General features: G+C 29.3%; 1 protein-coding gene across 1 annotated transcript in view; it reads left to right on the top strand.

Moving 5' to 3' along the window:
- LOC106478491 (dnaJ homolog subfamily C member 13-like) overlaps positions 1–15,095 on the top strand; it is a 150,041-nt gene that overhangs the window by 49,372 nt on the left and 85,574 nt on the right. Inside the window, 6 exon segments of the mRNA XM_013939042.2 lie at positions 3,190–3,281; positions 4,839–5,005; positions 6,807–6,889; positions 8,786–8,958; positions 13,199–13,298; positions 13,761–13,872. Of these exon segments, the coding sequence (XP_013794496.1) occupies positions 3,190–3,281; positions 4,839–5,005; positions 6,807–6,889; positions 8,786–8,958; positions 13,199–13,298; positions 13,761–13,872 (727 nt within the window).

Raw genomic sequence — 15,095 nt, 5'->3', positions numbered from 1 at the left:
GAAAATCTCATAGTCTTTGTTTTTACAAAGTGATAAAAATCTTTCTATACTATTTTGAATAGAGTTTAAACATTTGTTTAACAACAAGTAAAAGCTTGGAATGGTCTATTCTTTCATTGAAGAATTAAATTGTGGTGGAATGCTACAAGTTCTTCAAATACCTATAGAATGATAGGTTTCTTTTTTGCGAGTGTAAAACACTCAAATACACCATTTGGACTTTCTATACTATCCTTCACAATACTGTCTAGATGAAGTCCATGAAAAACAAATCTGATGTATTAGTTATAATCCTGATATAATACTAAGAACAAAGGATAATCAAAATTTGTAATATCATAACAAGAACGAGGTTAATCCAATTTTGTAAAATAATATCAATCACTCTTTCTCTTATTTGATTATTTTGCAAGTTTGGAATCTGATGAAAGTATTGATCTGAAATATAAATGTCTGGTCGTGCAACAATATCCGGTCATGTGACCTCTTTGTTCCATACTGTATATATATATATATATCTGTGTCATTGTAAACTACTTGTACCTGATGATGACAGAACCTTGACGAAACGTTGTACATTTGCTGTTATGTTAAACTTATATTACCCATTCAAGCCATCTCCAAGCATAAATGGCTGGTCATTTAGTTTATGCTTCTAAATGAACATTTGGTAAATTTGGTTTTAAATTTTTGCAGTTCATAATGTTTTACTTTTTCAATGTGAAATATAGTCCCCATATACAGCAAGGACAGCCTGATACTGATTTTTACTTGCTTAAAATGAAATTAATAATAAGGTCTTCTTCGATCATTCTTCTGAAAGGGCTGTTTACAGAGCATCTTTCATGTCTGGAGTCATTTAGTGGAACATGGCATATTTCCCAGGAACAACACATACATACTTTAATGGGACTGAATTCTGTTGGTCATGAAAGCCACTACTTTCATTCAGTTTCTTCTTTTTTTTTATATACAATGTATTGACTAGTTTAGTACAGTGGGGTTAGCATTATCACCCATTAGGCTTAAATCAGAACCAACAGTACTAGCATGTGTCTGTTATCATGAGTAGCATTTGATTTATTTTCAGAGCCTGTACTCTATAATTGGGCTGAGCCTGAATCAATAGGCAATGATCATTTGCTTTTATTGTGGATAACGGTCTACTTTATCCATCAGTCTACACAATTATATCGTTGGTCTAGAAACAGTTCCACATTCTGCTAATGATGCTTTGACACACTTGGAGCCAATCTGCAACAGCCTTCATTCATTAGCTTGCTTCCATTTCTCCAATGCTCTCCACATGAGTCAAATGTTCAAATGGTTTTTACTGAGGGTCTAGCCATGGTTCATCGATAGTTTTGATCACTTTGAACACTATGATTTACTTGAAAGTTATGTTTGTGAGGACACTACATATACTATAGATTGTAATGGTGAGAATTAGTTATAAGATTATGTTTGATGATTAGTTAAGTATTATCAACAAAGGTTGAATTAGTAATTGATTTTTGGTAGTAATGTAACCGTTAATTAAGCAGTGCTATGTATTTAATTATTTTGATGTATATTATTGAAATTTTTTTCATTAATAACATTTTATTAATGTCTGACTTTCACTTCTGTGAGATATTGAATTCACTGCCATGATAGTATGACTTGTATTCCTGTTTCTCAATTCTGTGTTGACATGTCCATTTATTAGTGAATTGCAGGCCCTCATGCATATGGTAGTAAAGTTTGTTCCACAACTTGATGCACAATTAATATGACTGAGAGAAGAATGGAATTTACACTAGGAGGTTTCCCTGTGTGTAGTTTCATTTCTGTTACTGGAAAAACTCCTGGATTGAATAGCTCATACAGATTTCTCATTTGCTTGTTATAGACTGAAGATTGATTGTTAAAATATTAATCAGGTATTTTGTTGAGGCCAGAAAATGATCAGTTTTCAGTATAATCAATGACTGGGCACACCAGTAATAAAATAAATGACCTAAAATTTCCATTTCAAATCATATGACTGAACATCAAATATCTGATATAACAGTGAACTGAGAGGGTGATTGAATTACCTTATAACAATTTCTGATTAATTTATAATTGTTTTGAGAAGTGTATTAACTAGGGTTATGTACTATTAAGGATTAGATTGTCTGTTCTTGATGAATATTTAGTAAGTGTAGTATAACACGGTATAATCTAACTTATATAAAAGCCGGTTTGTGCCACATCACATAGTGCTTGATTTCTTGAAATAGGAGGAGTCATAAAAGCCAACATGCATTTATCCAGATAGAATAGTTCAATTACTGTCTGCCCACTACAATTTTAGTAACAGGGGCACAAGGGGGTCATGAGGGTGTGTGTGTGTGCCATGAAACCCTATAAGTGTTGTGAGTGTTGGTATAATAAGCCTAAAGTAACGATGTTGTGTAGGATCACTTAGCCTAGAGTCAAGTGCATAAAATTTATCATGAAAGTAAAAATATGGATTCAATTTTCAACTTAAATCGTTTATGAATTAAGCTTTTGTCAGTTATATCACCAATGTTTTTAATAAAAAAACAAACCTCTTTAATCAATGAAGAATCTAAATTAAGAAATCAACAAATATTTTTCCAGTTTTTCTTGTCTATACATTTCATTTTATACTTTTAGTATACAGACTAACAACAGTATTACATTATACTTTTGTTGCTAAGCAAAATGATATAAAAGCCACTGTTGGAACTTAGTGTTTCCAAAACGTACTGACTTTTCTATATATTAGAAGTTGTTAACCTAAGGGATTTTTACCAATAATTATACTATGAATAGTCTTAATTTTGATTGGCTCACAAACGAATTTACGGACATTTGACTGCCTCAGCTGCACTTCTCTTCCACTTTGTTGGTTAAGCTTGATTTTGCAAAATTTATTTATTTCAGTTAGTTATAAAATATGAAGTGGGGGTGGTAATACTTGCCCCATCATTTTTGATGGGCTGTATTCTTGTAATACCATAATTTATATTATTGGCTTCTCTGATATTTCAGTGTAATAAAATATTCTGTTGTAAAAAATGATTTGACCTTAAAACTTTGACATATAATTGATTATGAAAAATATTCTTTTTGGCTCATCTATACTTAGAACAAGAATAATATGTACTTGTGTTGATTCTTTTTTTTTTTTTACCCAAGATATTTGCAATAGTAAGGTGTTCAGAAAACCCACAAATGTTCTTAGTTGAATATGTGAAAGGTCAAGTTCGAACATACACATCAACTGATAGGTGAGTAAATAAATTAAACCCAACAATAAAATATTGTGTTGAAAGCTAAGAAAAGTACTTAGATTTTTTATATGAAAGGATTTAACTAAATATTCTATTACTGGACAAATATTTGTTAAATTTACATATTTCTGTATCAGGTAAACTAACACAAGGATTCAAAAATCATAGGTATCATTTAGTTTTCACTGGTTACTTAACATGAAGATGCTAAAATAAAGTATAAACATAGATAAGTGTTATCTGAGGGCAGGGAAATACAGGAACATGAAGCACTAAACATATGTAAAGGTAGTAGAGCTTTCCATTGTCATTGAATCAAACTCACATGAAAAGAAAATTATTCTCACTTGCTTGGCTAATTGCTAAAACATGACTCAAATATTTTATTAGTGAATTTATTATTTATGTTACTTAAAAGTCTTGTAATGCATTATTTTTAATTTCTATGTATTATTCTATATTGCACAAAGATAGTAGCATCAACTGAACTAAATTTTGGTAACATAATGTTTAAAGGTGTTCTTTATCTTTAAGTTATGTGATGTATGACCATTAATCTATATTTCACGGCATTTGTGATTAAATCATTGAGTATAAGTATATTAACTTAAAGAACATCATACAGAACTACTTTCTGAACTTATCACAGGCATGCCCTTTCTTCAAATCCAAAAGAGTGAATACTATAAATACAAATAAACTGTTTGTGATTAAATCATTGAGTATAAGTATATTAACTTAAAGAACATCATACAGAACTACTTTCTGAACTTATCACAGGCATGCCCTTTCTTAGTTTATTTGTATTTATAGTATTCACTCTTTTGGATTTGAAGAAACAGCAAAGATTTTATTAGTGATTGAGGCCATACAAAACTTATGTTTATTACACCTTTATTTTATTAAGGTCCAAAAAAGTATCCGAAAGCTTGAACAATTTAAGAGAGTTATGTCATTCATCTTCATCTCTCTGAAAACAGTTGTGTTTCTGGTGTCTTTATTTGGAATTTTATAATAACTTCTTAGTGATCCACGGTGCCATCTTGCTCCAAAATGGCCCATTTTATTGATACAAAAAAATTAATTTGTTATATCATATCATTTAAACTGATGTAATTTGATGCTACAGCTTGCAAGTTGGCATAAATGCCACCTTGATTTTTAAAAATTGAGATCTAGTTATTAATGTATAAAAATTTACATATTCAAGATAATTCTTCAAGTATATGATTAACAACAAAGATCAAGATATTCTATTTAAAATTATTAAATATTTCTGAATTGTTGTTTTTTAGAGATCAATTCAATTGATTTTAATTTAGATTGTGTGTGTTTGAAATAGTAGGTGTACTTATTGTTCAGAGGTGTATTGAAATACTGGGTCATTACATATGTATAAGAAAGAGTGTGATTAAATACTCATTCCATTAAATGCATTTCTGAACTTAAATATTTTGTATGAGAATAGGGAGTTTTCTTGGAGGGGAAAACTATTTTTTTGTATGTTTGTGTGAGTTGTTTAAGTAAAGTATTTTCTGATTAATGTTCCTCCAGAGATGCTCTGTTGGCTTCCCTGCTGGATGGGGTCAGGGCATCAGGTAACCAAAGTGTCCATGTTAAAATGATACCAACTGATCGTGGTCAAAGGCTTGGTCCATTCACTGTTCCTGTTGATGAAGAAGTTGAAAGCTGGCATGTCAAATTTCTTCAATATCCGCCAAGTAAGTGGTTTTAATAAATCATGTATAAACTGTTTATTTGAATGTTAAGTTTATGTTATGAGACTTGCAGCTATAATGAAAGCTTATATTATTTCTAGAGTTACTTATTTTTTTATACATGCAATCAGAGTTGAAAGAACTTATAAAAATTACAGTTTACCAACTTAATCTAGTTCACACAGTTGCTGTTCAAACACTTGGTGATATAGAAAGCATTTCAACTACTACTACTGTCTTCTGTCTTATCCCAGCCAGCCTGATACTGGGAGAAAGTTATTGTCGATGGTGGATATAACATATACAGTGTGGTTGCCACATTATTGCATTCTTCTTTACTTTCACTCATAAATTCTTTTAACCCTTTCACAACAGGTACGGGTACCCCTTTGAGCTCCTTTCTGTGCAAGTCATTGAGTTATATTCAACATTTAATGAAACAACTTTACTATCAATGTATTTCAATAAAATTAACATTATAATGTATGTTATAATTTGACATTTTATGTTATTTAAGTTTTAATTCCTTTATTTCAAAAGAAACTTTAAACAAATACTTAAACTTCAGTTTTTTTCTTACATGACACAAGCATTCATAAATCTGAACTTTAACAATCTTGAATTAGATAATTACAGTGTCTGTAGATGTATGTCTAGACGACACTTACTGAACTATTTACATGTATGTTCCAAAGTTCTTTGGCTGAGTTTAGTGGAAACAAGAAATATATTTTGCCAACCCCTAACAGGTGCCACACCCACCTTCTGTACTTAGCCTTGAGATTTACAAGTCACATGTACTTATTTGATACACATGTTTATAACCATTAGAAAGAGCTCATTTTACACTATAATCTAACAATGGTTATTTTGAAAGTGGCAAACATTGGATAGATGTAACTGCCATTAGTATTATTGGCTGCTTTGTCCATGAAAATACTTATGGTTGTTTCTTATCTAAAGATGTTATAGTTAGAGAGACAAATTGTATTTAGGTTTTACTTTTATATTTTAGCTAATAATGTGTTATTTATGTTTTAAAAGGCATAATTGAAAGGTTTAAACATTTTTAAAACTTTGCCTCAAACTTTGCTTTGGTTTTCAAGGCTTATGATATTATGTGAGTGCGAGAATATTTTGCCAAAGGCTTGTACATACTGTAGTATGCCCCGAGGACACCGGTGACTTGTGTTGAGATTAATAATAAATGGTAAAGGACAGGAAAGGAAAATAAAACATTAAAAAATTAACTAAATGTGAAAAGGAAAAGACCTGATATTAAGAATATAACTAAAAAAGATTTTTTTAAGATATTGTATGAAAAAATTAAAAGGTATGTACATTTTTATATTTCTAAATTTGAAACATTTCAGTGCACCAAAAAATTTAAGTAATTATTGGTGAGTCACAAAGAAAAAAGGTCCTAACAATGAGTCTTGAGGTACCCAATTTGATAGTCTTCACTGTCAAAAGTTTAGCAAACTATTCGTGAGTATAAAAAAGTCTGATTAAAATTAAACATCTGTTTAGAAATAACTGAAAGATCATCTGGTGATTCACCAGTGAAATATTGTATGTCTGTTACTTGCAGAAGAGATTATTATTAATTTATATGACAAAAGAATTTAAATAACGTTCAAATTTAATCACAAGATATACAAACAACCCATTGTAATGTGTTCAATAGTATTATGTATCAAAGAGAACATATGTTACTGAAAACTACAAGTATATGAAAATGAACTGAAATACTTATGTACTCCTGGAGATAGTTGTAATTAATGTGTTCGGTTTGTATTTTCAGGTGGCTGGGATTTTGCAGAATGTGTATTTAGGTTTAATAACAATGTACCATACAGTGGACTCTTACACAGTGTTACACAAGATGTAAGTAAGATTTGGTTGTAATTGAGTGAAAATATTTGAGCTACAGTTTCAACTTACCAAAAAAAAAATTATTAAAGGCTATCACACATTACACTTAAGTGGTTCAAAGATTTTTTTTGTTTTCCTTTAATGATAATTTTTCTGCTGTAAGCATGAAGTAATATATACTGTGAGAGTATGAATTAGCTGCTCTTATGAGAAAGAAAAGGTCTGAATTAGTCTTTTTGTTTTTTATTGTGGTAGTATAATGCTTTATTTCTAACATTAAGGCTGACGAAAGCATATTGTTCTTAAGCAGAGCAGGACATAGTAACAGTAAATCATCATAAACTTGCACTGGAGTGATTTGATGCCATTTTAGGGTCCATTTTCTCATAAAAATTAAACAATTTTCAACTGCAAATATTATTGATGTTTTGAATAGCAACATATGCTGCTTCTGTGAGATTAGATTTTGTCTGTTGATTGTGTGTGCTCGATTTGCATTTCTAGCAGAAAATTCAAACCTCAGTATGTAATTGCCATATTGTGACAAGTGACCCTAAAGGTTAAAACCTGTAAAATTTCCCAAAGAGCCTGTTTCTTTTTTAATGGCTTGGTTTAAAGAAAACTTATATTTACAGAAATATATATTTTTTTACTCTTTATTTAAAATATAAAAATCAGCTCTCAGTTCTAGCTGCCATACATGTGCTGTGAAGCAGACACTCCTTGTGGGCAGTGACACAATAGTGTTTTAAGCTTCTGAGTGAGAAAATAACTGTTTAAAATATATATCTATATTTAGTTCTGTAGGACTTAATAAATAATTGTGTAATAATACCTATTGGAAGAGTAGCTAAAAGTCTTCTATAAAAATTATACAATTCATTATAATTAGGCTTACTTATAAGTGACAAGTGAATCACAAATAATATGGCACCTCCACAAGAGAGATTTCATAAAAATTACTTATATTTTAGTCAGTTTCATTCTATGTTTTGTCAAACTTAGCTTTTATTTTAAAGACTGGTGGCAGCAGACACTGCTTGGAGGTATGTGAGATTAGCAGATGTTTTCTAAGTGTTTATGACAGTTGTGCTATATTATTTCTAAGTTATCCGTTTTTTTTCTTTGAACTTGTTTGATGTTTTATATGTATTCAAAATAGTGCATGAAAGGTAGTAAAAATGTTTGTAAAACCTTGCATACATGTTGCTCACTGGATCACAAGAATTTCCTAAATTATCTCATTCTAAAAATATATAGATACAAATGGAATATGATGTTTGAACATTGAAAGATTCTATTTTGTTTTCAGTTAACTTTACACGTACAGTTTGTGATATTATTTTATTTAAACAGTTTTGAGCTATCGTGGCTTGTTGTGAACAGTGGCTATCATGTGAACAGTATTATTTTCCTTTTTTAATTATATTATGTTTATTAATTGCATCAAGTTTCTAAGTTAAATGAATATGTACAGCTCTGATTAGAAACTGATTGATCAAGAAACAGAAAAATTACCATAAAATGTAATGTAATGTAATGTAATCTCCTTTTAGTTCATTATGTGTAATTGAATAAGTAAATGTTTTATACCAAAATGTGTATTTTGAAATTGTAGCTATATCATGGTATGACTAATTTATGCTTTTTATTATAATGGGGAAATTTATATTTGCACAATCTAGTATTTTTTGACATTAAGCTTGCTTAATTTTCATGAGATGTTTAAGAAATTATTAAGTGAGGAACTAGTTCATTAAATGATGCTGATACAGAAATGACCATCAGACTTGTATCATTAATGTGCAGTTCAAGAACAACGTTTCAATGTTGTGTTGACAAATGTCACATAAACGTTTGGAGCTTCACAAATGGAAATTAATATTTTTTCCCCCCTTTCATAAATAGGGATTATTTGCAGAGAAAAAGGAAAAACTGATACAAGGAGCTTTAATTGCTCTTTTGGAAAAAGGAGGAGACCAAAATGTTATAGATAACTGTGTTCTTGAAGCCCAGTTTCAAGGTCTTAGAAGGCTGGTGGCTTCAAAGATTGGGTTTGCAACTTTTACTTTGCTACCAAGGTATTTGTATACCAACTTATAATATTCAACAAAGAAACTTTTTTCTTTAAGTTTTTATTGCAGATGAAGTTTAAGTATTGTCATCATACCAAAAATGTTTGCCTTAAAAAGTACTTTAGATACTTGTTTAGATTATATTCATGTTATATAGTAACTGATGTGAATGCCTTGAAATTAAACTGAAAAGAAAGAGGATTTGCTTTTTTTATGTCACCTACATTACAATTAATTGTAGGCTAGAATTGAAATAGTGGTTTGTACATGTTTTTCAATATGATCTTTATTTATGTTTACCACTAAATAGCTGGATAAAAAATTTAAACAGTTGTACTTTGTGATCAAAAACATTTCAGTTATGATGGTAGTTAAGAGGTACCAGCATATTTGTGTTTCAAGTTTTACACAAGCTGACAACTGCTCCAAAACTAGACAAATTTTATTTAAAATTAGGTTTAGGATGGGTTGAAATCCTTCAAGTTATTTTAGTACTTTTTAGATAGATATTATAAAAATGTTCAATGGAAAAGAGTGACTAAAACATGGTATTGTCCTTGTTGGTGTGCAATAAATAAAGTAAGATTTGAGGTTTCAAGTAAGTGTTTTGATTAGTGTGTGTGTGTTTTTTCTGACATTTTAATTGTGTCATATACATAAAATGTAAACTTTTAATGTCATTTTGAACTTATTATGATCATATAAAATTACCAAAAAAGCAGAAGATTAAAAAAATCTCATGCATTCTAGATGCAACCCTAGGATGCATAGGAGAGGTGGGTCTTTTGGATCAAGCCACTATTATACACTTGTGTATCTCTTGCTACCCCGTAATTTTAGGGTTAGCGTGGTTAAGCCAAATGGAAGAAACATTTATTACAAATGTTGAATTTTAACTCTTGAGTCCCATATCAAACCCAATAAAAACTTATCTCCAACAGAACTTTCAGTATTACAAAGTAGATTTTAATTTATTAATTCATACTGTTTTGGAATAAGTCGCTGTATATTAACTCTCTCCATATTGGTGTGGTGTTACTAATATCACCTGATATTATTCTTCTCACAGTGAAAATTGTATGTATCTTTATTAATACAAACTTTTAAAATAATATCTAGTTTCTACTTACAAATATTCATTTGATTTAATATTTTTTTCCCTTATGAACATTGGGAAATTTCCAAATTTTTTTTGAAAAGAATGTATGAAAAACATGAAAATATTTCTTTTGTGTTAGAATTTAATCTTTTTTTTTATTATTGGTGTGAAAGTTTTATTTTATATGTTCAGTCATTTTCAACTTGTTTGATATTTATTAACATATTTCTCATGATACTTTATTTTCTAAGTTGAAAGCATCACCACTTCTGGCAAGATAAACAATAAGAACATTGAAAAACTGAAAAATTTATTCAAAATCTTACCTTTCAAAATGGCATAACTATTACCTTGAGAAGCAAAGTATTCTGATGTTTGCTAACAATATTGATCAAAATCAACTTTTATACAATAAATATAACTTGCTTTTAATAAATAATAAGTATTTTTACTTTTGTATAATGTTTGAATAATATAAAGTTAATAATATTCAATAACAAAGGATTTGACTTATCTGAATCATTTCCTAAACCTATCTACACTTAAGTGATGTCTTATCACAGCATAAGATTCCTTTAACTTTCAAGCAGATATAATTTGACACAAAAATATTTTCAAGGAAAAAAGATTGTCAGAAAACAAGCAAACTCTAAACAAAGTTCCAGAACTGTAGTTTTTTTCCTAAGTGTAGTGAATTTCACATTAGAATCCATTGTTCACCCTCTACATAAAATCTGATCATCAGAGATTGCTGCTAAATCCATTTTATTTACTCTAAATTGAAGTAAGTATATTAGAACTTCTTCTATCAAATTGTTTTTATTCTTTGGTTAGTGAATGGATGGCAACTGCCTGAAGATGAAAGGCGGAAGACTTTTGAAAAGTCGTCCTCTACACTTGTGTTTCTACAAAGGCAATTGCCATCCATTCAACAAAGTTTCATCATGAATACTATGCCTAAATAATCTATCAAAAAATAATAATAATTTTTGCACATTTATCCCTTATACTTCTTAAGAAGCTATCATTCCTCAAGAATAAAATGGTTCATATCTTATTTTTCTCATGATTTTTCTTCTATGACAGTGGCTTTATTATTACAGATCTTCATCATCACTCCTTTATAATGTTACAGCATGTGGTTTATACAATTACTAATGAAGCACAGTTTTGAAGATAGTTAGAAAAGTTTAATCAATTATTTTTTATTTTGTTTTTAATCACAATGGGCTATCTGTGTTGTGCCCACTGTTATAAGCCTTTAAACTTCCTGCTCAGTCACCGGGAATGCTAAAAAATGAAAGTTGGAATATTTAAAAAAATTTCTATTTGGTTAATTACACTAATTATATCTTACATAATGATAAATATCATTTGTAAAGTATTTTTGAATAACACTTTGTTTAAATAGTTAGAATTACAATGTTTAATTGATTTAAAAAGTGATGTAGCTTACAATTTCTTTCATACTTTATTCAGTAATTATAATATTGAGTTGTAGTAAACTTCTTACTGATGGAAACTCAAGAATTAAGTGACATTTCAATGCATCATCTACTCTAAAAGAGATCATGCTTTGCCTGATTGGATGTTACATATCCTAAAGTCTTTACAATCTGATGTATTGTAACCCAGCCAACTTTAAACATTTCAGTGCAAAAAATTGTCTTTATTACTGTTAAGTGCAGAAATAGACTTCTCCTCAGCAGCCAAAAGTTTTTCTCTTTATGTGACAATCAAAAGATCTTCCCAGATCTTAAAATAGCTGCCAAACAAGACCCGGCTGATTCACCCACACTGCCTACACTAGTGATGGGCAATCAGTTAACCAGTTTGTTGACTTTAGTCAACCAATAAACTGACTTATCACTTAACTTTGTCGAACTACTTATTAGAGGCCAAGGCACACTTTATTTACTTTGTAAAAGATATTGTTTCTTTACATGTTGACTAAAATTCACTAAATGGTTTACTGATTGCCCATCACTAGCCTACATCTTAGCTTTGCAAAAATTTTTACTGTACTTTCACCATAATTTAGGTAAGTTATGTACACCATGTTTTTGTATTGCTCTAACTGCAAATGTAAAAATAAAAACTTCGTCATTGTACTGTTTTTTTTCTTCTACATGATATCAAACCAGGTGATGCAAATCAATTAGTTTATTATTTGTTTTAAAATTTTATATATATATATATATAGAATGTCTATATATATGTATTTGTAGAAGTGATGTGTTTAGAACTGTGGTTACTTTCGGTAAGAAATACCTTTATAGGTTTGCTTATTCAGTTAGAATAATGCAGAACCAATGATTAATCTTTTTCTTGTGTTAAGGATAGAAAACAAGGTAATACTATTTTTTAGGAATAAATTGTAGAAGATATGCCTTTGCATTTATATTTCTTTACTTTTTCAATGATTTTATAATATCCAGAAAGAAAAAAACAGATCTTAATCTCTTTTTTTTTTTAAAAAAAAAAGGATAAATTACCAAACAAAATAGTAACAATTTCATTTATTAGCTTTATCATGGGATTAGTTGCTTCATACTACAATTCAGTTGAGGCTATTGTAGTACAGTGTAACTATAAATCCTTTGGTAAAACTAATAGAGCAAGATATTATGAGTAAATCTATTTAACTTGGTGGTTAGTCCTTTTATATTTTAAGAGTCAATTCAAAGTCTACAATGTGTAACAAGCTTCTAAATATTTAGAGAACAGAAATTGTTTGGGGAAATGTTAGCATTACTTACATGTTAAATATTATTTGTTTAGTTCAAACTATCACTATATAAATCACTCTTGTATTTGCCACATATATATATATATATATATATATCTGACAGTAACTTATTTTTTGTAGAAGTTGTTACAACTAAGAATAACTACAGGATGTTTTTGATATTTGAGAATTTGTTAGTGTATATCATTCAATTTAGAATTGTACATAAAGCAGAATTAATATTCTTTAAAATGTACTTAAATTAAAGTTCATCATATGTGCCTAATAAATGTGGTTTACAATTATTCTTCAAACTGTAATTACATGGTTAAAACAATAGAAGTTTAGGTGAAGGAATTTACATATATATATGAAAATTCTCTAAACTGTTTTATGGTAGTATGTAATTATTCTTTTAGGGTTCGTGAACAGCTTGGAATGAAGGTTGTTAAAGCACTGAAACGCAATATGGATGGAGTCACTCATGCTGCTGTAGATATGATCTGTGCACTTATGCAGGTAGATAACAAAGCTTTTTACTGTTAAATGATTATTAAATTATATTTGTAAAATTGTAGAAAATTTTCTATTTTTTCAACTCTCAACATATTATTCTTCATTCATTTTAATGTGCAAACTAGTGTTATTGTTTGAAAACTGGAGGATGAGCTATTCATGAAGTGCACATGTAATGTCCCATTGGGAAATTGTTTGCCCTCACAACATTGTCTTATATTTGATGTGTGTTTGGGAAAAGAAATACAACATGAATAATGACACACAGTTTGGCACAAGATGCTAAGAAATAAAATACAGTTTATGTAAACTTTGTTGATCAAACGTGATTCTACTATTACAACATTATTTAGTAATAATTAGTTGTATTTACATTTGTGTAAAACCCCTATTTAGTGTTTTATAGAAATAAGCCACAGTATAATGTTTATAAATGAATAAGTGAATGTGTTTTTCTTAATTTAGCCTATGCACGAAGACTATGACTTGCGACAGGAGCAGCTGAACAAAACATCACTTCTCTCATCAAAGAAGTTCATGGAAAGTTTATTAGACATGTTTGTCCAACATGTAGTGAGTGTTTTGTTTTCATAATTCACATGATATCTTCTGCAGACCCCAATCACTATCAAACTTATGTTGGCTTTTTTTCTGCTTATTGCCAAGTTAAAAATATTTAAGCCTCTTAAATTTTATTTTGTTTTTATCTGTATTGACATTCGTAAAAAGGTTTTTTAATGATCATATATGTTAATGTAATTTAATTTTATGTATCTGTTGAAAAGACTGCTACAAGAAACTAACTGAAGACAGTAAATATGCTTGACAGTATATCCTTTGCTGTTTGTTAAAGACTGTTGTAGGAAACTACATGAAGACAGTAAATATGCTTGATAATTTATCCTTTGCTGTTTGTTAAAGACTGTTATAGGAAACTACATGAAGACAGTAAATATGCTTAATAATTTATCCTTTGCTGTTTGTTAAAGACTGTTGTAGGAAACTACATGAAGACAGTAAATATGCTTGATAATTTATCCTTCGTTGTTTGTTAAAGACTACTACAAGAAACTAACTGAAGACAGTAAATATGCTTGTCTGTTTATCTTTCGTTCTTTGCTAATGACTGCTACAGGAAACTACATGAAGACAATTATGTTTGACAGTTCATCTTTTACTGTTTGGCCTCTTCATTTACTTCTTGATTCAGTAAGTTTGTTACAAAAAATTTTTACTTATGATCTCTTTCCAACATTTTGTTGTGGCTAGCAGTATGATTAATTTAATATAAGGAAACAAATAATTGAAATTGGATTCGCATCATCACCTCATTAACTCTCTCAACATGGGATTGGTCAATTTGACTGCTCATGTGACCTCTTTTTATTCACTTAAAGTCTTTATAGATTTAATACTTCTAACTTTCAATATAGTGTGTATATCTTTACAAAATTTGGCAGTCTTTCAGTTAACATTGTAAGTCTTTCACATAGAAAGAAACACATATTTTTAGTGAATTATTTTTAATAAACTGAAGGATTGTCCATGAATATATTGAGTATTTGTTATGAATTGTCCATGTACAAAGTGATTTTCATGTTAAGATTAAAAATACTTATCTTCATCTCAAAAATCTCCAATTTCCTTTGTATAATCCCTAAAACCTCCTAAATACACTTCAAATGCTTTTTTTTTCAGTAAAACTTTATATTTTATCTGTTATTCTCTCTACCCTATCTCTATATGGGATCGGTCAATTTGACCGACCTCATAACCACCAAAAAAAATATCTAAATAAAT

Source organism: Limulus polyphemus, unplaced genomic scaffold, assembly GCF_000517525.1.
Source record: "Limulus polyphemus unplaced genomic scaffold, Limulus_polyphemus-2.1.2 Scaffold11, whole genome shotgun sequence".
In the NCBI taxonomy this organism is placed as follows: domain Eukaryota; kingdom Metazoa; phylum Arthropoda; class Merostomata; order Xiphosura; family Limulidae; genus Limulus; species Limulus polyphemus.
Note: the sequence above shows the minus strand (reverse complement) of the source record. Positions and strands in the feature narration are given on the sequence as shown.